Below are 22,922 nucleotides of genomic sequence, written 5' to 3'. Positions count from 1 at the left end.
TAAATAAATATGTTTCTTAAATCTTGAGACTGATATCCAGCTGTTGTCATGGGGAATATATTAAGGCATTCAAAACTAGGCTCGTTCAGTAAGATGTTTTCTAATGAAATGTGGACTTTTTCATTTCATCACAAAATTAACATTGTGTTTAAACCCCTTTAAATTTTGGACATCATAAAGAGATGAAAGAGAGCTTGTAGCTTTAAAAACAAGCACATTAATAGCACATGAAAGGGATGTTTCTTTCTAATAACTTTAAAATGAACCTTTAGTTTTATGAATGTCAGTTTCTTCTACAAATTTTTATTTTAAAACCAACTTTTAGCCTCCAGTTTTGTTTTACATTATAAGCATTTTCTTTCCAGCTTTTGCCTGGTTTGTGTCTCTTAGTTCTTTGGCTTCTGTCTATCCTCTGTCCACAGGTCTAAGTCCGCTGTAACCACTTCTTTTTAGCCTGGCAGCCCACACAGGATCTTTGTACTGGCACTGCTTCGTCTTTACCCCATTGCAGGATAATTCATAAACACACTAAACAAACAGCTGGGAGAAACGCTGGGTAGGAAATATCTGCTAAACAGACTGATGTAATTCAGACTGTTCCTAGTCTCAGATGAAGTTACCAGAGCATATCTTGAAGTCTGTATTTGCAGAAATACTGGCTAAGACCCTTAAACTGGGTGAATATTTATTATTCCTCTGGTTATGTGAATACAACAAGGTCATAATTTAGGAGAATATGCTGAATGTGTCTTTCTTTATTTTGTAGTACAGTTTGTGTTTACATGTGTGCCACTGCATGAGGACTACATGTATTTCTCAAGCAGAACAGCTGTTTAAAGCACGTTGTGGACGCCAGAGCTGCAGGCACACATGCTGCAAAAACCCAGACTTCACACATGGTTACAAGTTAATGCAATCCCTCCAGAATCCTATAGTCCAGTTTATTTCCTGAATTTGATCCAGTATCATACACATACATTTGTAAATAAACACTTTTGAACACTTAAATTAGATCTTAGGTATATTCACAGATGCTTAATTTTTCCTAATTTGGTTTATCTTCAGTAGATACAAACCACAGTTCAGTACTTTATTTGGCTTTTGAGAAAAAAAAAAATTGAATGTCAGTGTAAATGTCACTCATTTTGAGATGAAAATAAATTGAAGACATAAGAAGATACATAAGCAACCCTGTTAGTAAAGAAACCCTAAGTAACAAGTTGTGTAAAGTAAGACAATTTTAGTCTACTGGTAAAAAATTGTTCTTACTCTCACTTGCACCTTTTCATTTCATTTAGAGATGTTTTCATTTAACCAAGAAGTTTATTTCTGTTAGAAAATGAGAAAGATATCAATCAAAATCTGATTAAACTATTCAAAAGGACCATTTTGTAGAGAAATAAAAATTCTCCATGTCATCTTCTTAATCTGCAGCTACTTCCTCAGACAGTTGAGTCAGAAGACTGGGTGGACCAATCCACCTAAAATTGTGTTTCAAAATTGTGTTTCTACATCCAAAATTATGTTTCTCCTTATAAAGTATACCATAAGTATTACATATCATAAGGAGTAAAATTAGAAGATTATTGTAATCCTAAATCTGTCAAGGGTATGAATAATTTTGGACTTGTATGCAAACAAGTCCAAAATTGAATATTTGAATATTTTTCTCAATTTTAATTCTCACAATAAAAATACAGGGTTTCCTCCGAGAATTACAGGCCTGACGGGTTAAATTATGTTTAGCCCGTACCCCCATCAGGCTAAACATAATTTAGCCTGTTTATTTATAATTCTTTTTATACACCAGTAACAGTGATAGTAAAAATGGGATAAATTGTCTCTTTGGTGAAACGGTTGAAGCACAATGGCGACGTAGTACAGTCAGTCTGTGAATATGTTGAGAGACTGAGGTTAGGTGTCTTTTTTATTCATCAAAATTTAACCACTTTCTATCTTTACAAATCCATAACCTCAGCGAATAAAGTGACAAGTCACGAATAAAAGATTTAACCATTTTGGATATTTTAATTAGGATGAAACAACTGAACTGCAAAAAATATATATTTATTTTATTTGAGTTTGTGTACATTTTTTCAGTCTTCATAGTTGGTGTTTAGGTATCATTAATAATGTCTTCTACTAACACATAATTACCTAGTCATATCTTTAAATTTCCTGTCAATTTTAAACACTTTTTCAACGTAGGTTGCTGGATGATTGCCCTAGCGCCACTGAGCTTTGCAGGTTTTCTGGGGTAAAACGCTGTTGTCTGTTATTGTGTTTAAGACCACCAGGTGTACCCCTACACTTCAAAAGTATAGGCGTACGTTTGCATTGTTGCACCTCCAGCTGCTGATACCTGTGGATCCATGTGGGCTGAGACCGCCACATCCATCAAAATAAAGGTTGCATGTGTTGAGCACAGCTTCATTCTGTGGCATTTTAGGGTCCTTAAAGGACAATTGAAGCTCGCTGTAATGAATAACCCAACAGCTTTCCTGAGGCTGCCAGCAGCCACAAGGGCACTATCTGTCGCATCCATCATGAAAGGGAGGGGTCACTCAGCAAACGCACAGGTGTGTATGGACAAATAGGGAGGTTTTGTTTGAACCGCGTAGATGCTGTGTTTTAGAAGGAGGGCTAGAATCTAGGAACAGAATTGGTAATGGGGGGCGGGAAGATGATGATGAGGGAGTTAGAAGGAGAGGTTGTTCTGGTCCAGAGGGGTTTAAGAGACACAAAGAGCTACAGCTCCCAGAGGACCTTCCTCCATCAGCCCACACTGCATATATTACCAGCTTGATTACTCTCATGCTCCAGCCGGTGATGTAGCTATAATATATGTTCTCTTTCTCCCACACAAGCTTTTCACAAGCACGCTTAAATCCCCATGGGCAAACTCTGTGATCTGTCACATGACTGGTTCCCATGGTTATCTTGATATGTATTTTCCTCATAATTATTCTTAATTGCATGCTTTATCTTTGCATATTTGTTATTCTTTAACAAGATTGAAAAAGAGAAAAAATTGCTGTTGTAATAAAATGTGAAGAATCTTGTTTTATTTATAAACATCTCTCAGTTTGCTAAAAAAAAAAAAAAAACAAATCCCCAGAGAGTTATGTGCTAAAATTACTGAAGACAATTTTATTCCAGTTCAATTATGCCATTATATTTCACAGTGGCTTTACATAACTGATAATAATTACATCAAACATACTGATGACAAATTAGTTTTTTTTTTTCCTCAAATAACTTAAATATATGAGCAGATTTTTTTTAAAATAAGAAAATACTCTCAAACATTTCCAAGGTGCCTTCTATATAAAAGGATCTTTGTGTTTCTGTGCTGCTATTGCTGTTTTCTGAGTAATGTGTCAGTGATTGCCTAAAGGTTTGAAGGAAGCCGATGGAGATGTGAACCTTATTTCATATTTTTGTGAGCTGTCTTTGAGCAAATGGTTGTATTTTTCCAACCACATATTGGCTAAGAATAAAAACTCTTGTCTATTTATTAACTTATCAAGCTTCTCTTGGATCTTGTCTGTTTTACAGATGTTTTCTAGATGTATTGTAAGCCTGACTCTGGAGGAGGAAAACGCAATGTCTTGTCTCCATCTAAACTGATCCTCTCTCATGTCTTTTCATAACAAAGATCCAGTTTCAATCATATTCTGGGAAACGGGTTGTGCAATATTAGTTTCATTTTGTCATCAGTCATGGAGCAGTGTTTTTTCCTTCTCATTTCTCAGTCTGTTAGTGTGTACTGCTCTTTTTCTTCTTCTCTCTAAGATTTACATCGCGCCTACACGGAGATCCCAGCATTGATTCTCTTCCACACAGAGATGTTGTTTGCAGTACAAAGGTACTGAGCAGACCTAATCAACACATATTGATTATTTTATGCTGACTGCCTATTTCATGTGCATTATTTTCTGCCTTGTATGCCTGCTGTCAATTATTCCTAAATTAGAATTTTTTTTTGGTTCGATCCTCTGAGGATGTAATGATTCCTGAAATATTTTTTAAAACACACATCTCAAATTGGGAATAAATTAGGAACAGTGGGATAGAATTTTATCAAACAATCAAGTCAGACACATTCAATCATGTCACCATCACTGGGTCACAGATTTGAGGGTAAACACACATACAAACAAATGGGGAACACCTGCTCATTCGCATGCGTGCGCACAGTCACTCGGTGATGGGAGAGCAATTGGCTGCAACAGAGGAGAGGCCAACTCCTGGAGTTGGTTGCTAATGGCTACAGGATCCAGGGGAGCAGGAAAAGATGTCGATAATGACAATGTCACTCCCAGCCAACCAGCTCCTGAAAGAAACAGGATACTTACTCAACCCGATTCAGGCCTTTTGGTCCATTTTTAGTGTTCACACACAAACACACCTACAGGGATGCACAACTACACAGTGAAATGGAGGAACAATTTTCTTCCAGCAAGGTAGCTGCATGTTATTATAGTTGTCAGAAATAGGCTGTTCTCCAAAGGGCTTTTTTTGGCTCTGGCTGCAGTGTTTGAATTGATTTTTCTTCCTTGGATAACTGAAAGTATTTTATCTAATATATTTAGCATATAATTTCCCCGAAAAGGAATTAAGTTTTATGCAAAAATAGCACAAAAAGATCCTACTAACTGTCACCTGACCAAACTATGTTCAAGATTCGTCATTGCAATGAAAAGTATCTTTAAAGTTTCGTTTCCTTTTCTTAGATGTAAATGATTTAATATCAGACAAAGACAACCTGAGTAAATTTAGGATGTAGTTTTTAAATTATTAAATTTTTCAAGAGAAAATTTCTATTAAAAACAACAAAGCCCTAAGTGACAAAGTGATTGTATTCTGAACCTGATGACTGGTTTAAGCAACGTTGACACAGCAGAAGAGAGGTAACTAGTAAGTTTTACCAGATGAAGGTTTTACCAGATCGTCTCTCGAAGATGATCTGGTAAAAAAAAAAATCACACTTTTTTAGAGTGATTGTATCACTCTAAAAAATAAACACAGTTTATTTTCAATTCTTCAAACCACTCAATAATAGTCTAGACTTGTTTATTTAGGTTATGCTTGGGTTTTTGTTAACTACTTGCTGGAAGAGTTCTGTATGTGCATTTAGGGTAATTTTCTTAGTTTATCCACTTTTGACAAAGTTCATTGTTGTTTGTGTGTTTTCTACTCGTGGATAATGCCTCATTGCAGTTCACTGGAGTCCCAAAGTCTTAAGAACGGCTTTGTGGCCTTTTCCAGACTGACAAATGTCAATGTAATTTTTTGTAATTGAAGACATGATGCTTGTGATCTTTTAAACAACACAATGTTGTCACACAGTTTCTATTGGAGATGGGGTTTTTTATTATTCCAGTCTGAGTGAGTATGATTAATTACAGTTAAAATATGACTGAACAACAATGACAGTTATATTTTCACATAGAGCCAATTTAGTTAAGTTTTGACTTCTTAATTTGTTAACTAAATACCTTGGGTATGTAAGACTGATATTAATTTTGATCTGAATCACTTCAATGTGATAAAAACAAAAATAGAGATCACAACACTGTTCCAGCTGTAATTTCCATATCTAATATGTTAGCCTGTGTGTTTTATTAAGTCTGTCTGGGTCAGTGGGTGATAATGGATGCTTTGGTTATGAAAGAAATAATTTCCTTACGCCATCCATCTGTACTGCTCCTTGTTTACAACAAGCAAAACCAAATTATGCCTGGAAGTATCAAAGTAGTTTTCACTAAGCTGCATATTTAATCTAGAGCGTGAGTCTCATGTTTTTTTTATACATTCAGTCATGGTCTGTAAATTAGAAAATGCATTTCAATCAGGCTTATTTGCCAGATTAAAAGTTACTTTTTTACATAACTCTAAAGTAGGTATTAAACATACTTTTCATTAATGCTAGGTCTTTTTTTGTCTTTTTTTACTTAGTTTGTTGTAATATTCTAATCTTTAATGATGAGTTTTCATCAGCTGTAAGCAGAAAACTAATTGAATAAGCCTTTAATCAATCAGCGCAGTAAAAAATCTTTTTTACTTATTTCACTTGGTGAATATAGTCAAATTAATTAACTTTTCAATAATATTATATATCATTTCAGTTCAATTTAGAGCCCTTAATTTTTTTAGTAAATATTTGACAGATTCATCTGAGATGTCCATTTTTTGATGACACTTAATTTAGCCAGTTTAACAACTGGCCCATCAGATTAAAATACCACAGAAGAAGATGATGTTATGTTATGCAACTCTATTGAACAGTTCCGGTGCCCTGTGGTTTAAATTATTACATTATTTCAAGTCTAGATCTTTGTTTACTGCGACAGTAAGCTATGTAGTTCAGCATAGTTTTCAGCAGGACTTTGATTCCCCTGCAATCTTTCACTTGCTGTTATTTTCCGTGTGAGTGCAGTTAGGATATCACAGTCATTTGTTCCACTTGGTTTCGTGTAGATCAGAACAAGCTCAATGAGGAGGAAAGATGAGAAGAAGAGTATCAGTGCACAAAGGAGGTGAGCGTTCTGAGATGAGCAGAAAGTAATGACGGGACAACAAAGGTGGAAGGATCGAAAAGAAATGCTAAATCGACGGATTAGCACTTCCAGTCCTCCACGCCTCTCCAGCAAAGTGTTGCAATGAGGCATGAGCCACATTTTGCTCTGATCTCTATTGACTAGATGATGATTAATATCAGTCATGTTTGCTGACGCTGAGAGCAGAACATAAACCTTATTGTTGTTCTAATGAGCCATGACCATGTAACTAGCCCTGACTAATGGGGTTAATCTGATGGTGGACAATCCTGAGAAGATTTCACTCTAGATCTTTTAGACCTTTGATTATAAGGGATTATTTTACCTCTTTTTCTTTTTTTAATTTACTTTGGTTCCTTAGAGGAGTTCAGTTTGGAAGAGAAACAAGTATGTTAATGTTAAGTTAATGTTAAGCTTTGAGGGCAGGTTTTCTTTTTTGGCCAAAGGTTCTTGAGTCTGTGCTGCTGTCTTCATTTTTCCCTCTCTTTGCCTTAGGGAAATCATTTTGTAGCTGAAGCTAGACGTTTTGCATTCATAAGACCTGTACGACAGACCTCGGTTAAATGCATAACAGGCTCATACATATGCAAGCAGGGGCTGTGTAGTTAAGTGTTGATGTCTAATCATTTAGAAAAACAAGAATAGTCAAATACCATTGACTACGCCATGAGTCAGATAGTGAAGTTTCTCTGTTGTTTTTATGTGGTTGCCTCATGCTTTTTTAAGACACAAGTCTTAGATTTAATACTGCAATTATTCATAAGCTCCAAACTGTTTTGAAAATTTTATTTATTTAATTTACACCTACATTTCAGATGATAGCAAGTTTAAGTTCATCAAATTTTCTTTTAAACACAGGAATATTGAATAGGGTGACTCTTTGATGACAGATAATGTCATAAAGGAGAACCGATAATAGAGAACATCCCATTTATAACAGGCTAAACCTTAAGTGTTTAGCAGCTATACCTGGTTCATTAACCAGACTATCTTCCATCCAGTGAGCTGTCTAACAAATGTGTTGTTAAACAGCTCAAAACTGTGTGTCTTTTAAGACATATCATGATAAAACATTTAAGGACTTGATGAACTGCTCTCTGGCAGTGTGTAGCATTAGGCTGAGGACTGGGAGGGATAACATCCTGGTTTTCTCCATAAAGCATAAAAAACCTCTGCTCTATTCAGCACACTCTCTTTCTCTCTGAGAACTTAATAAATGACTTAAGACTGTAAGATTGATAGGACAGAAAAAGTTGATGATTTTGAAAATGTAACTTGTTAACCTTGGCATACCTTGATACTGGTAACTGAAAGGTTGCCTAAATATATCTAATTACAGTTGCTGTAAAGTAGCAAAGTTCAAGTTCAGCATTGTATTTTAACCTGAGAAAGATATTACTGAGTACAAAAATGCTTTTGCGTCTGTATGATTTGAAAAAGTGTCCATTTTTAATTGACATTAGATGTATCCACTTGTATTATTCCCACAGAATGTTTCGGCAGTAACGTTTCCTTTTAAAACAGCTGGAAACAGATCTGTTAAAGAAAATTTGATTTTCCTTGGTTATTATATTATGAGAGACCTGAGCAGTATGTGAGTTTGCATACTAAGACACTGATACTTGCCCCTATTCTTCATGCCAGCCATAGCAGACTATAGGATATGTGAAATTGATGATAACTATCAGATTAGGAGAGACAACACTGATGTGGCTCAGGATGCAATTACATTTAATACACACTAATCAAAAGTTAGTTGAATTGGAATTGGATATTACAGCTCCTGTGTCATAACGTTTTAGTGCACAACATCTGCAGAGCAGAATTTATTGCTAAATATATATTTTAATGTTGTAGATTTCACAGGCGCAGATTGTCTGACAAAGTTTTGAGAGATGTTCCTGAAGCTAAAATGTCCTGGTGATCGTTTCAGTGAATGAGATGAATCAGAAATTATTTCAAACTGTTATCAGTTTGCCTTTTTCATTCGGTCCGTATCTACCTGGAGAGAGATGCAGGAAGTCGGTGAGAGACTCAGAAAAACGGTTCAGATCTTCAAGGCCCTGTTCAGTGCTGGGAGGAGAGAGAGAGAGAAAAGTCTGGGCCAAACTTTCCCCTCGTTCTGTCTGTCAGAGATAAAACTTCACAGCAGCAGCTTCGGAAATTAAGGAGCAGCTGAGAAGAAAGGAGAAAGAAAAAGAAAGAAACAGAAAACAAAATGGAGGAGAGCGATTCAAACGATGCACAGAGGGACTTTGGTGTTTTTCTTTCCTCAGAAGATGTTGGCAGCATTAATTAACTTTCACTCCTTCATCAATGCTGTGCCATTTCTTTGAATCTTACATTGCATGGTTCATTTTTGTCCTCTATCAGCTTTTACTTCTATCCCAACTTTATTCCTATTCTCTTATATATCCATTTAACCTTCTCTTCACTTTGAACCCCTTCATATTTAGGCTTTCATTAAGTTTCAACCACAGTGCTCTATGTTTCAGTAGGATGCTGCCCTAAATGTGTGTCTATTCTGAGTTTAACAAACCTCTTTCCCCAGTCTGCAGAGTGTGTATATTGAAGTTTAGAAATGATAAAGGAAATCTTAATAAGATGTGTTTTGAAAAGACAGACACACTCAGCATGCTGTCCTCTGTAACTCGGTTGTCATGTATTGTTTTGCAGGAGACAAACAAGCCTTTGAAAAACATGACCCATTTCAATGTTGCTCTCAGAAACTTTGCCTGTTAGAGTAATTGTGGGAACTTTATTTGAGCTCTTGTTTGGGTAATTGCTGCAGAGAGAAAACATTTCCATTTTTTATATATATTGAGCTCCATTATTCTGAACGAAGAAGCAATTTCAGGAGATGTTTTTTGAAATATTTTTAAAGTGCTACGACTGCAGTTTATTTTTCCTTGCCTTAGATTATTATTTGCTGACTTACTGACACAATGTCAACAGTAACTGTCTACAATTTGACAGAAAAAAACACCAATAAATAAAATGTTGACTGAACAATTTTCAGCTTGTTTGACCTGACTAGTCAGACAGAAACTGAAAATCTTTTTCTGGACAGTAAACGAATGATGCTTACCTGCTTCCAGATCTTGCTAACAAGATGTCGTATGGATATTGTTGAGATGACTCAAAGTGAACTATTTCAGTATCTGTAAGCTTTAAAAGATGAAGTCAGAGAAAACTCAAAAGCTGTAAGAGCTGTTTTAAAGGAATGTATATTTTTTTACATGTCAACACATTTCTGAGAAGTAGAGAAAGAAAATACTTCAACAGATAACAGGAAGGATGAATTCAGTAAAGGAAGGTTGCTCTGTTTTATCTTTTGAGTTCTCTTAGTCTTTCTATTATCATGGAGAATTTGGTCATTATTAATTAGTTGTTTGCAGGTCTTTCTTTATAAGAAAGTATACTTAAAAAGATGTCAGTAATTTTCTTAAACCTGGTTTTAGCTACAACAACAGAGCTGAGCTGAAGTTGTAAAAGCAGCAAAGTCAAATTGTGAGGCTGAATCACTCATTTAAACTGATGAAATTGACAATATGCTAAGACAAGAGTAATGTAAGTTAGATCTATGTGGATTATTTCTCATAATCCACATAGATCTTAATTTAGTCTTCAATTAAACTTAGTGAAACTTGAAGAAATAGTGTTTACAACTATTTGTTTCTCATATACACAGTGTGGCATTACTGTTGCTCCTAATATAAAGAATAATGGCAAGAAAGCTAAAAAAAAATATTTTAATTTCTGTTTTTATGACTTTTGTATTTTGTAGTTCCTAAATACATGATTGGTGAAAAACTCTAAAGGCCTATCAAACCTTTCCAAAAAGCAGAGATCAGAAATTTACCAACATAATTCTGTGCATCTATAATTTTGAGCATATTTAATAGAAATCCATGAGCTTTGCCTGGGCAACAAGACATTAAATTGTGCTCACACCTGTTTATTTTTGGAGTCTGTCATATGATAAATAAAAATATGATCAATTAAACTAACACACTTTTTTTTAGAACATGTAATTATTTTATATAAAGGCAGTTGCTTGTATCATATTCTTCAAATGAGTCTAGTCTTAATTTAATCTAGCGTTTAGTCATCTCAAGTGTTGATATTCCTTCGCTTGCTTATACTTTTCAGGTTCCACTGTATCAGCATCTGAAGTTGTGCAGTTAAAACTTTTGTCTCTGTCTCTTCCTGTATCGCATTTCCACTTGTATTCCACCTTCCCTATGTCTGTTAGACTCTTATATAATTTCCCAATGTGTTTGGGTGTTGGGTCTTTTCCCTCTAGTTCCCAGGATCTTCTCACACCCCATCTGGCCTCATGCCTTTACTCTTTTTTATTCAAACGGCTGCTGGTAATTTGCCCATCCCCTGTGTCTCTGAAGTTCTTTCCCTTTCGCTCTTTCGCTCATCCACCAACACAACTAGCAAAACAAATTTATTTAGCTCCTCTCTGGATATATTAGACATAGGATTCTGTTCACTATTTAATATCTCTTCTTAGTTCAGTTTTTTTTTTTTCAAACTGCTTTGCTTGCATTCTTGTTGTACAAATAGTATACAATGTATTGGGATCAACAGAGGCTCTTCATCCTGCCTCCAGTCATGTTTGGCTGGCATCCTAGCCCAGAGAGTGTGCATTCTTAATGCTCCCCTGGCCTCGATGAGAGAGATGATTGGTAGAATTAATTGTGGCTGGAGGGCTGAATGGAAATAAGTGAGAAAAACAGGCATGATGGAGGAAAGGGTGCGTCTGGGGGCTGGTATTCGCGTTGCATTCACTTCCTTAAAGCCTGCCAGTGGAGGAGATCCAGTTTATTTTCCTACATTTAGGTCTTCGGTCCCTCTAGATTAATATCAGGCCTGAATGAAGTCAATCCTATTCTCTTTTATAGCTCAGTTTGTCTTTCCCTGTGATTTAACACCTGTGGGCTTGCAGAGGGAAGATAACAGCATCTTCTACAGCAACAATCATAATGTAATGGCCTGCTCGCTTCCCCTGAGAATAATGTTATCTGAGAGGTGTCATTAAATGGGATTAATAGGCTTTAAAACCAGGGACATACAATTTGCGTAGGGTGTTTTCATGTGTATGATTGTCTTACCAGACTGTAAAGGAATATATCCTGTGTTCACCCTCGAGTGTAATGAAAGTTTACATTTACATCAAACAGAGGAAATCATCTCTTCTTTTAATTATCAAGCAAATATTTTTATTAATCCATTTTTTAAAAATATATAATTACTGGAACTTTACAAATGAAAAGTTCAGCATGTTGAAGTTCAGATTTGTCCAGTTTGTTGATGTCTCCAAATCCTTCTCTTGGTCAGCAGGTTTAAGGGTCTGTGGATTTATTTGGTGGGTTTTATGGGGTCGCTTCACAGAACGCCTGTATAGGAATATAAAAAGCTGGGGGGTGGGGAGTGTGTGTGTTGGCGTGTGCATGCGTGTGTGAGTGTCTGTGTGAGTGAACTGTTTCGGGGGTGAGTGGAGTGGGTTCTGGGGAAGCTGTCTCATCATTTATTTATACAATCTACAGAAGAAGGGGTTAGCGGAGAGAGGGAGGCTGCCGTCTACAAGCCGCTCAGGGAATACTGTAGGTCAAGAGTTGTTTTTCTAGCTACCAGCACAATTCTTTGTCTGAAAAAAAGTAAAGCTCCCAAATAAGCACAACATACTCTAATGTTTGCAATGCATTTCTTCTCCAAATATCTGGTTTTTGTGATGCACAGTTTCCCCTTCTTGATGTCAAATGGGTCCTGTTGTTATTATATTTCGTCTGAATATTCCTATCAGATATAATACACAGTTTAAACATTGTGACCTTGAACACAAGTATCATTTTAATCTTATTCTTATGCTGTATATATATTGACAGGTTGAATTAGGTTGACTATTTTTATAATTTAGTTTTTCAAACTCTGTAAACTTTCTGTTAATTAGCTCAAGCGATGAAAAACAAAATCTCCAAATTTAACTTCTAAACAATACAAGTTTTCAACAATAAAGAATCATTTGAATAATTTATCAGCCTGTTTAGAAGTGAGACAAAATGGGCCCTATCATTGTTTGTCGTTACATTATAGTCATTAATGTTGGTAAATATAATTACAGCATGTTGATTTTTTGTCTTTGTTATTCTGGATGAAATATATTCTTTATAAATCAGTAGTCATAATGCTGGAATTATATACTCCGACAATAGTAACAGGCTGTTTATTCTCTACTGCTGTATTAAATCTTTCTGTCACACACATGCAAGACTCAAGCTTCCATTACCTATAAGCAGTGGCTGGAGGAAATGCTGCAGGGTTCCTTTTTGTTGCTCTGCTGTCTGAATGTCAGCTTGGCTGCAACTATCCTTCTGCAGACAGCCAAGGATGTCATTTACATCTCAGAATAGTGTTGGAAATTATTACTGTATCATGCAGAAGTCCATTAAACACTATGTTTCTGGTTTATTGCTCCTTACATGACTTTAAACTCATTTTGCGAAGATTGCAGAACTTGTGAAAGTTGTCTCTGCTATCATGTCTCCAGAGAAGAGGTAATGAGAAACCATGCTGTTTGACATGACAGAGACTCTCCCTCCTCAGTCCACATGTCGAATTACCTTTGGGAAGGAAACCAAAATGTACAGGGTTTACACTAATGAGGTTTAGATCTTTCTCTTTGTTTGCAGTGAGATTTTTTTGGTGCTGTAAGCATAAGGAGTCAGTATAAGAGCTTTAGAAGAGGCTTTAATTTGTCAGTGAGGTTTCATTGAAAACAAAGAAGTAGGGGTGGAATCATAGATAAACTGTCACCTTCGTTGTTCTCCTATATGCAAATATAATTTTATTAAAACAAAGAGATTAGGTACATTCTGCGTCTAAGTAATTATACTGATGTATTCCTAAGTGTGCCAGCAATCTGACAATGATACATGTATTCATACCGAAGAATTTTGTTACAACCCATATGGTTCAATAAGGCATGTGTAGCAAACAATTAAAGCTGTAAATTAAACTTTTACCCATTCAGAGCGTTTTTGTATGAAACTAAAGCACATAATTTTATGTTGCAACTTTTAAAAAAATGAAATCTAAACAAAGCAGAGCTTAAATAAAGTTTGTTTCCTGGGAACTTTAAAGCAACAATTGAGTAAAAAAAGGTGGACCAGACCAAAGCTTTACTTCAGCATTTTTCAACAGCAATGAGTTTATTGCTCATCTGGAATAGTCAGTGAGTGAATCGTTTTGCAGTTCCTCTTGCACAGTTACTTTAGGTACTTCAGGTTTGGTATAGATTCTTAATGCTCCACTTTTCTCTGCCTCTTATTCTACGCTTCATGCTTCACTGTTGTTTCAGGGTTTTCATTAGCTGTGTAACCTTTTTACTTTGAATTACCCCACCGTATGCTTGTTGCCTGCAGGTTTGACCAAAGTGGTGTATTAGCCCATCAGTCATTGTGTCAGCCTGCGCTGGCCAGCCAGGTGCTCGATCACTTTGCCTAAACAGCTAATGTTTGCTGGCCAATCGTTTAGAAGTCTAAATGCGGTTCCCTCCGTGCCATCATCCATCCAACCACCTGAAACAGCCTGACATTCAGCGTGGCAGAGAGCAGATCCTTAGGGGCCGTAGAGAACCATGCACCTGTGTAGTTGTGTCATGAAGAATACATCTGTAAACTGATATTTAGAGTTAGAAAAACAAATTGTTAAAATGAGCATTAAGATTTCTATAATTTCATACTTTCTATTTGTCCTTTAATTCGTTTTACTATTGTTTTTGCAAATCACTCGCCTGTTCTTTTTACTTTATACCCTTGTTTTGTTTTTAGTTTGTTTCTTTAGATCAAAAAGTCTTATTTTGTGCTTCAAATGACTGATTTTGATATAAGTGAAGCAATTTCTTTTTGTTTCTTTGGATTTCTCCCATAAGTCCTCCATATTTCAGTCAGTATTAACATTTATCTCAGCTTTTTATAGACTTTTGTCTTTGTTGCAAGAACATTTATGAGCCTCTTACAGGTTTGTAGTCCTGAGTCAGAGAGTAGTTTCAAACTGCATACTGGATTGACCTTTAGAATAATTATTTGACTACTTAAATCAATAAAATACAGAATTCCTTTCTAATTAGCACCTGTGTGTTTAACCACAGTCGTTATTGCATTTAAATCTTCCCTGTAGACTTTGGATAATTGAGATGTTAACATTTATAAAACTAATCTCAATATCTTTGTGTAGTTTAGGATTACTTTGTGTGATATGTTTTAATAAATATTTTACTATTTGATCACTTAAAATTGACTGGTTTCTTTTTGTGTTTTCAGTAAAAAAAATTATTTTGAATAAATTTTATTGATTATGATTTGGTATCAAAAACTGAGTTGGCTTCTAATTGTTACTCATTATGTTATTTTGCTGCATTTCTGATGAAACATTTTCTGATTCAAAGGTTGCTTAAAAGACAATTGTAGGTACTTATTTGTACATTATATGTGTGAATCTGCTATTTTACAGTGGCTGCATGTTCAGCTCTGTCAGGTGTTGGGTAGCCTGTTGTGAATGAGGCAGAGAATTGTTTGAGACAGCGCATCAATACTGATTGAATTGGCATGTCCTGAAAAAGACAAGGAGGGTTTATTCAGACATGGAGAGGCAGGAAGAAGCTGTTGATCTAATTCAGACTTGAATGAAAGTCTGCTTGCCTGAGGTTTCCTGAACTCTTAAAGGAATACGGAGAGTTGCAGAAGGATTAGCTATTGAGGTCACCTAATCATTAATGAATGCCTCGAAAGCAAAACAAGTTACTAGCTCAACACTGTCCCATTTTGGATATTTAATGTCCTATTAATATAGTGGTAGAGATGACATGTTTATAAGTCTGTTTATTTCTGTCAATCATTCTAAAAGTGCATTTGTGAGGTCAGACACTGATGTTGGATGAGAATATGTGGCTCTCAGTTTCACCTCTTATTCATTCAAAAAGTGTTTTGTTTGGACAGTGGAGACCTTTTTACCCCAAAGTCACTCATCCACAAGTTTATGGACCTTTTTTTATGCACAAATGTCTTGGAAAAGGAAGGGGCCATAAGTACACTGTCCCCACAGACTTCAGAAAATACTACAAAATTTCTGGTAAATTTGTATTGACCTGAATGTCTCCACTACTGTAGAGTTCATTGGCAAGATGCTTTCCACTATTCCATCTGACATTTTGGTATGCAATTGGTAATGTAAGGCTTCAATGGTTCTTGTACATAGATAAAGGGTAAAATGCCATTTCATTATATTTGTACTTCTCATCACATCTCATCTCATTCTTTCTAAGAGGTCTTAATATGGTTTCGTCCTTCAGCATCTCTTAGCTTAATATAAACTAAGCTTTCCCACGTCCCCAGTGTTTGTGGGTTCTGTGTTGTGTGAAAGCTATAGATGGACTATGAAATGTTATAGTCTCTCACACATACTTGTTTCCTTGGGGGAAAAAAGTCAATAATCTTCTGTCTGCTTCTTTTTTTGCTTTTTGTTCCAGTCACAGATGAAGACACAGTGAAGCGATACTACGCTAAGTTTGAGGAGAGGTTTTTCCAGAACTGTGAGAAGGAGCTTCTGAAAATCAACACGTTCTATTCAGGTACTACTTTACTCCACAGATCCTCTGGGTCATGAAGATAAACAAATCAGTTGAGTATTTCTTTGGAATGTGAATTTGATCAAGTCTCATTTTGGTTTGCAACAGGTTACGTGTTATAAACGTAAATAGTTTTTTTTTTCTACAAATAGAAAATCAAGCTCCTGGCTGCTCAACATTGGACAACTTTCAAAGCTTCTGCTTTCATAAAGGGGTTTGCTTATAATCAGCTAATAAAGTGTAATTTTATGAGCTGCTGAGACAAGCAACTTTAGATCTGATACAGGCTCTGGTAAATTCTTTTTTATTTTTATTATGGCTTTAACATCAAAGTTTATGTTTAACTTTGGAGCAAAAATAAAAGTACTTTTGATTGATATTGACATCAGATTTGTCACTGTAAAATAAATTGCCACTGTATCCATACCTTCTTATTGATCCAGTTTTAAATAAACATACTGCAAATCAGAATGAATCCAATCAACTTGATCAATTACAATGCCTATAAGAAGTTTTTACTCGCTTGGATGTTTCACCCTTTTTTCTTTGACATATCAATCATGATCAACAAAATGTGTTGTTGTTATACAAAAAAATAATAATAATAATTACTAAGAAAATCATTTAATGTGAAAATGAAAATTGATTAAATAAAAATATGTAACATAATCACCTGTAGCTGTGTAACACAGGTGATTCCATTAGCATTCACCACATTCATTTAGTAGATGAATCACTGCACAGTGTTTATAGGTCTCAATCAGGCTGCACATCTGGGTGCTGCCATTTTACTCCATTTTTTGTTTATTTAAAAACTGTTCAAACTCTGCCAGGTTGTGTGGGGATCAGCTGTGAATAGCCCTTATAAAGTTTTGCTGTCAGATTGTGATCCAGGCTTTGAATGGGCCACTCCAAAACCTCCACCTTATTGTCTTCAAACCATTTCTGTGTAGCTTTAGCTGGATCTGTCAGCTAAAACTAAATGTTCACCGAAGCTGTATTTCTCTTGCAGATGAAAAAAAAAATTGTCCTCCAAAATTTCAGGGTATTTTGTTTTATTCATTTTACCTTCTGCTTATTTCATTTGAACCAAAAACTGTCCCATTTTACTGTGACTTTAACTATAAACATTGGTGTTGTAAATAGTACTCAAAGGCTACTTTCTCATTATTCAGAAGTCAATCTGAAAAATTTATTTTGAGGATTTTGCTATTTAAAAAGCTGAAAATATATCTGTATGCATGATTGAAAACCTACATGCACATCCTTTTAAAGTTTTCTGGTCAAATTTGTGGAACGTCACATTTGGATCAAATGGCAATAAGCACAAAGTCACCAAATCATCGGAATGGTATTTCAAACCTTAAGTGCTGGTCCCCTGATGGGGGCGCTAGAGAGAGCCCGAGAAGTTGTGAATCACCTTTTTTTTTCTATTCTATTTTCTTAACTTGGTGCTTCCTCACTCTAAAACTAAGTTGTGATGTTCAGAAAAAGAAAACATTATAAATCAGGAATAAAATATTATTTATTTAAGAACTGTTGTATTTGATTTAGTGGAAACCCTTCTTCTTTGTAACCAGTTTCATTACTTGGGATGCAATGAAAAAATATGAAAGGAATTGGTGGACAACTCTGGGTTTAATCTTAGTCATTAGACAGAACGGGTCAGTAGTAGTCATGCTTACGGGGGAAAGCATGCATGTATTTCAAGAAGCCAGTGAGACTGCGTGTGTGCTGTGTAACCTGAGATGTTCTCCATAATATATTCTGGTACCAGACGGGTATTTCTTGAACTTGAGTTCATGAAAATGTGTCTGCAGTAAAGGCAGACGCTGCCTCCTCCTGAGGCCAACTGTGAAACTGCGTCCTGAGGTGGGTCAGCGCAGGGACAAGGTCAACTGGGAAGATTGTTCCAGCTCATAACGATGGGACATTACAGGCTGATTGATGCCAAAAGCAGTAAAATGAGTATAAGTCACTCAATTCATAGTCAGAAAGTCGCTTTGTTACTGAAGTAATGGAAGTCTTTCTTTCCCAGCAGAGTGCAGTAACCCATTTACCAATATAATAACTTAGAAACTTATGTGTATTAAGAGGACCTGCATTAAAGTACATTTTACTATTTAGGTCCATTATCTTCTATGGATGATTACGGCAAAAGTTTGGTGCTTTTTATAAGTAATATGCTGGTTAAACCTTCATAGGAACAGAGCAATGTTGAATATCTTAGAGATTTTAAAAAGAAAAAGCAGTAAAGAATACATCCTCTTCATTTTAGTGCAACAGCAGGGGGGGGTCATGCTATATCAGTATTAGTTATTCGCTGTGTCTTCAGCAGGCAGTTTGTCTGACGAGGGTAAATGTTTAGCATGAAAACATTATTTCAGCCAGTTTGTTTACTATCAACACAGAAGGAGGAAAGAGGAAAGGCCACAGTTTTGCCTAGCAAGTGCGTTTATCTCATGTCTGTTACTGTGCGTGTGTGTGCTTGTGTGTGTGTGTAGCTATTTAAAAAGGATTTCAGGGTTGATTGAACCGTGGAGAGATGGAGATAAATGTGTGCTGACTTTACATGAACAACCTGCCTCCACATCACTCTGTGTGTCCTTATCTCCCTCTGAAAGGGGTCCTTGACCTCTTAAAGCCATTCTACTGCATTGCGCTAAAATCCTGACTATTGGACTGCAGGTTCAAAATTATATGTTTCACAGTCCAGGAAGAGGACGAGGTTTTGTCAAAATTTGCAAGTGTTTTGTTATTACAAATATTTACCTTGTGTGTGTCTCCAAACTGAGGTCTAATAAAATGGTTCACTCAACCCACTTTAGTTGAAATTTAAACCACCAGCTGCTGTCCAAGGTTCATTAGCCACATAGATAAATGTCCTCTGTTTTTCTCCTTCAATCCTGACTCCAGGTTTACTCTAAATCTGCTTTCAGAGGGCACTGGGTGTACTGGCTTCTCAAAGCCTCCTTTTGTTGTCATGAATTGTTATTACGGACTGCACAGTTCAGGCAAGAGGATTACCAAGAATATAGTTGTCAATAAAGAGCCGTGGCATTCCTGAGAGGGAGGTAGCGTGATTGTGTGTCAGGGTGAGTTCAAGCAACAAAGCGTGAAAGTCACCACTGAGCCTTCAGCATCAGCAGTGTGACTTTATTAATTTGAGGACGGATAGGAAGCCGCTGTAGCCTTGATTTCCCAGACTGTTAGGCTGACTGCACGAATCATAACATAATATATGTGTCGTTTACTTGTCTGCTGTTGCATACATAACCTATTTTCACCACTGTTTGATGTTAAATCTGACTTCCAGTCCGAGGTAAGTTAGAATTACCATTAATTTCAAAATGTTTTTGTTTTGTAATGTAAACTTGTTTATTGGCAGAGATTTTTTTCAGTCCAAAAGATTACATACATTAAGATTTCAGCCCCTTCAAATAAAGAGAAACCCCTCATAATGAGAGGTTAAGTAACATTTTAGTTAATTGGAGGCAAACCTGTGGATTGTCAAACCTTAACTGATGTGGAAAAATACAGGAAGAGAAGTCTGGTTTAATTTTGAGGCCCCTGAAGGTATCGGGTTAATCTTTTCAACCCCTGAAATGCAAGTATGAACACCAGGAGAATCTCCAGCCATCTTCAGGAAACAGACAAGTTTAGAAGCGTGTTTTGAGGACAAAAAATATACTGGAAATAGTGAAGTAACATATCAAGGCGTTAGACAGGATGTTATAACTTGGGCACACACGGGTGCAAAGAAACAATGACTTCAAGCAGAAAATGTCTCAGTTACATCGTTTTTGTCTGGAGGACTGGACCAAAATTCAATCAAACCACTGTGAGAAGGTTGGAGAAGGATACCCAAAGCATTTGACTCCAGTTACACAGGTTACAAGGAACTATGTTACTCCTTTGATGAAGTGTTAACCTATCTTTGACCCAGATAGTAGTTCCTCACTCTCTATGCATCTTTCACATGCCATCTCAGCCCATGTGCTTTTGTTTCCTGGAAGTAACAGGAGAGAAGAGGATTTTAAGATTAGCATGTTCCCGATGACTCTGCAAATTCTTGGAGCTTCTTGATGCTCTTGAAGAAACCTTTCCTCAGCATTTGGAACAGCTGATAAGTCTCCTTTTTAATAAGTAAAACATTTCTCAATATTTCTATATTGTTGGTTTTCGTTTATTACTTTATCTTCCTGATAAGAAAAATGGATCACTCAATGAACTAATTTATGCTTGCTGTAATTTCTCAGTAATACAGAATGGAACATACAGTTAGGGCCGGAAATGTTTGGACAGTGACACAGGTTTTGTTATTTTAGCTGTTGACAAAAATATGTTCAGAAATACAATTTATATATAATATGGGCTGAAAGTGCACACTCCCAGCTGCAATATGAGAGTTTCCACATCCAAATCGGAGAAAGGGTTTAGGAATCATAGCTCTGTAATGCAGAGCCTCCTCTTTTTCAAGGGACCAAAAGTAATTGGACAATGGACTCTAAAGGCTGCAATTAACTCAAAAGGCCTTTCCCTCGTTAACCTGTAATCAAGTAAGTAGTTAAAAGGTCTGGGGTTGTTTCCAGGTGTGTGGTTTTGCATTTGGAAGCTGTTGCTGTGACCAGACAACATGCGGTCAAAGGAGCTCTCAATTGACGTGAAGCAGAACATCCTGAGACTGAAAAAAAAGAAAAAATCCATCAGAGAGATAGCAGACATGCTTGGAGTAGCAAAATCAACAGTCGGGTACATTCTGAGGAAAAAGGAATTGACTGGTGAGCTTGGGAACTCAAAAAGGCCTGGGCGTCCACGGAAGACAACGGTGGTGGATTATCACCGCATACTTTCTTTGGTGAAGAAGAACCCGTTCACAACATCAACTGAGGTCCAGAACACTCTCAGAGAAGTAGGTGTATCTGTCTCTAAGTCAACAGTAAAGAGAAGACTCCATGAAAGCAATACAAAGGGTTCACATGTAGATGCAAACCATTCATCAATTCCAAAAATAGACAGGCCAGAGTTAAATTTGCCCAAAAACACCTCAAGAAGCCAGCCCAGTTCTGGAAAAGTATTCTATGGACAGATGAGACAAAGATCAACCTGTACCAGAATGATGGGAAGAAAAAAGTTTGAGAAGAAGAACGGAACGGCACATGATCCAAGGCACACCACATCCTCTGTAAAACATGGTGGAGGCAACGTGATGGCATGGGCATGCATGGCTTTCAATGGCACTGGGTCACTTGTGTTTATTGATGACATAACAGCAGACAAGAGTAGCCGGATGAATTCTGAAGTGTACCGGGATATACTGTCAGCCCAGATTCAGCCAAATGCTGCAAAGTTGATCGGACGGCGCTTCACAGTACAGATGGATAATGACCCCAAGCATACAGCCAAAGCTACCCAGGAGTTCATGAGAGCAAAAAGGTGGAATATTCTGCAATGGCCAAGTCAATCACCAGATCTTAACCCAATTGAGCATGCATTTCACTTGCTCAAATCCAGACTTCAGACGGAAAGACCCACTAACAAGCAAGACCTGAAGGCTGCGGCTGTAAAGGCCTGGCAAAGCATTAAGAAGGAGGAAACCCAGCGTTTGGTGATGTCCATGGGTTCCAGACTTAAGGCAGTGATTGCCTCCAAAGGATTCGCAACAAAATATTGAGAAAAAACTTTTTTGTTTGGGTTATGTTTATATGTCCAATTACTTTTGAGCTCCTAAAATGTGGAGTGTTTGTAAACAAATGTGTACAATTCCTACATTTTCTATCAGATATTTTTGTTCAACCCTTTAAATTAAACGTTACAATCTGCACTTGAATTCTGTTGTAGAGGTTTCATTTCAAATCCAATGCGGTGGCATGCAGAGCCCAACTCACGAAAATTGTGTTACTGTCCAAATATTTCTGGCCCTAACTGAATCTGTTTCTCTCTGTAGGCTTTCTTCTGAAGATTGGTCTGTGCTGTGTGAAATGCAAACTAGCTTTAGAGTTTTCAGCACATTCTCATCATTCTGTCTGCAGAAAAGCTCGCTGAAGCTCAGAGACGGTTTGCAACGCTGCAAAATGAGCTGCAGTCATCAATGGATGCCCAGCGAGAGCACAACATTCCGTACGGCCTCCGCAAACGCAAAACGTTGTTCCACCTGACACAGGAGGAACGCTCCAAGCACCACAACATCATGGACCTGAAGCTAGCCTTCAGCGAGTTCTACCTCAGCCTCATCCTGCTCCAGAACTACCAGGTTCCCTTCACACACACTGAGAAATATCGCTGCTCTGATTTTATATGAACAGATTTTCCCAGCCTCGTTTCACCGTTTTTGTCCTGCAGCAGCGTGTCTGACCACTATCTTAAATAACGTTTTGTACTTATGCTGTCCTCAGAACCTGAACTTCACTGGTTTCCGTAAAATCCTGAAAAAACATGACAAGATCCTGGACACGACTCGTGGAGTCGAATGGCGTCTGGCTCATGTGGATGTGGCTCCTTTTTACACCTGCAAGAAGATTACTCAGCTCATCACTGAGACAGAGGTGACTGCTCACATCTCCACAAACACACAAATACAAAATGAAGATTAGACGCTGATGATACTCTTCTGTGGCTAGACTCTGGTCACCACAGAGCTGGAGGAAGGAGATCGTCAGAGGGCCATGAAGAGGTTGAGAGTACCTCCTCTGGGGGCAGCTCAGGTCAGTAACAACTGATTA

General features: G+C 36.9%; 1 protein-coding gene across 1 annotated transcript in view; it reads left to right on the top strand.

Annotated features, from left to right (window-relative positions):
- Positions 1-22,922, top strand: part of xpr1a (xenotropic and polytropic retrovirus receptor 1a) — a 69,392-nt gene that overhangs the window by 29,050 nt on the left and 17,420 nt on the right. The window contains exons 4-7 of the mRNA XM_055050616.1: positions 16,102-16,203; positions 22,233-22,453; positions 22,596-22,745; positions 22,821-22,904. Of these exons, the coding sequence (XP_054906591.1) occupies positions 16,102-16,203; positions 22,233-22,453; positions 22,596-22,745; positions 22,821-22,904 (557 nt within the window). The remainder of the gene's footprint in view (positions 1-16,101; positions 16,204-22,232; positions 22,454-22,595; positions 22,746-22,820; positions 22,905-22,922) is intronic.

Source organism: Poeciliopsis prolifica, unplaced genomic scaffold (genome assembly GCF_027474105.1).
Source record: "Poeciliopsis prolifica strain line A6 unplaced genomic scaffold, Auburn_PproV2 SCAFFOLD002, whole genome shotgun sequence".
In the NCBI taxonomy this organism is placed as follows: Eukaryota; Metazoa; Chordata; class Actinopteri; order Cyprinodontiformes; family Poeciliidae; genus Poeciliopsis; species Poeciliopsis prolifica.
This window is presented reverse-complemented; position numbering and strand designations above follow the sequence as displayed.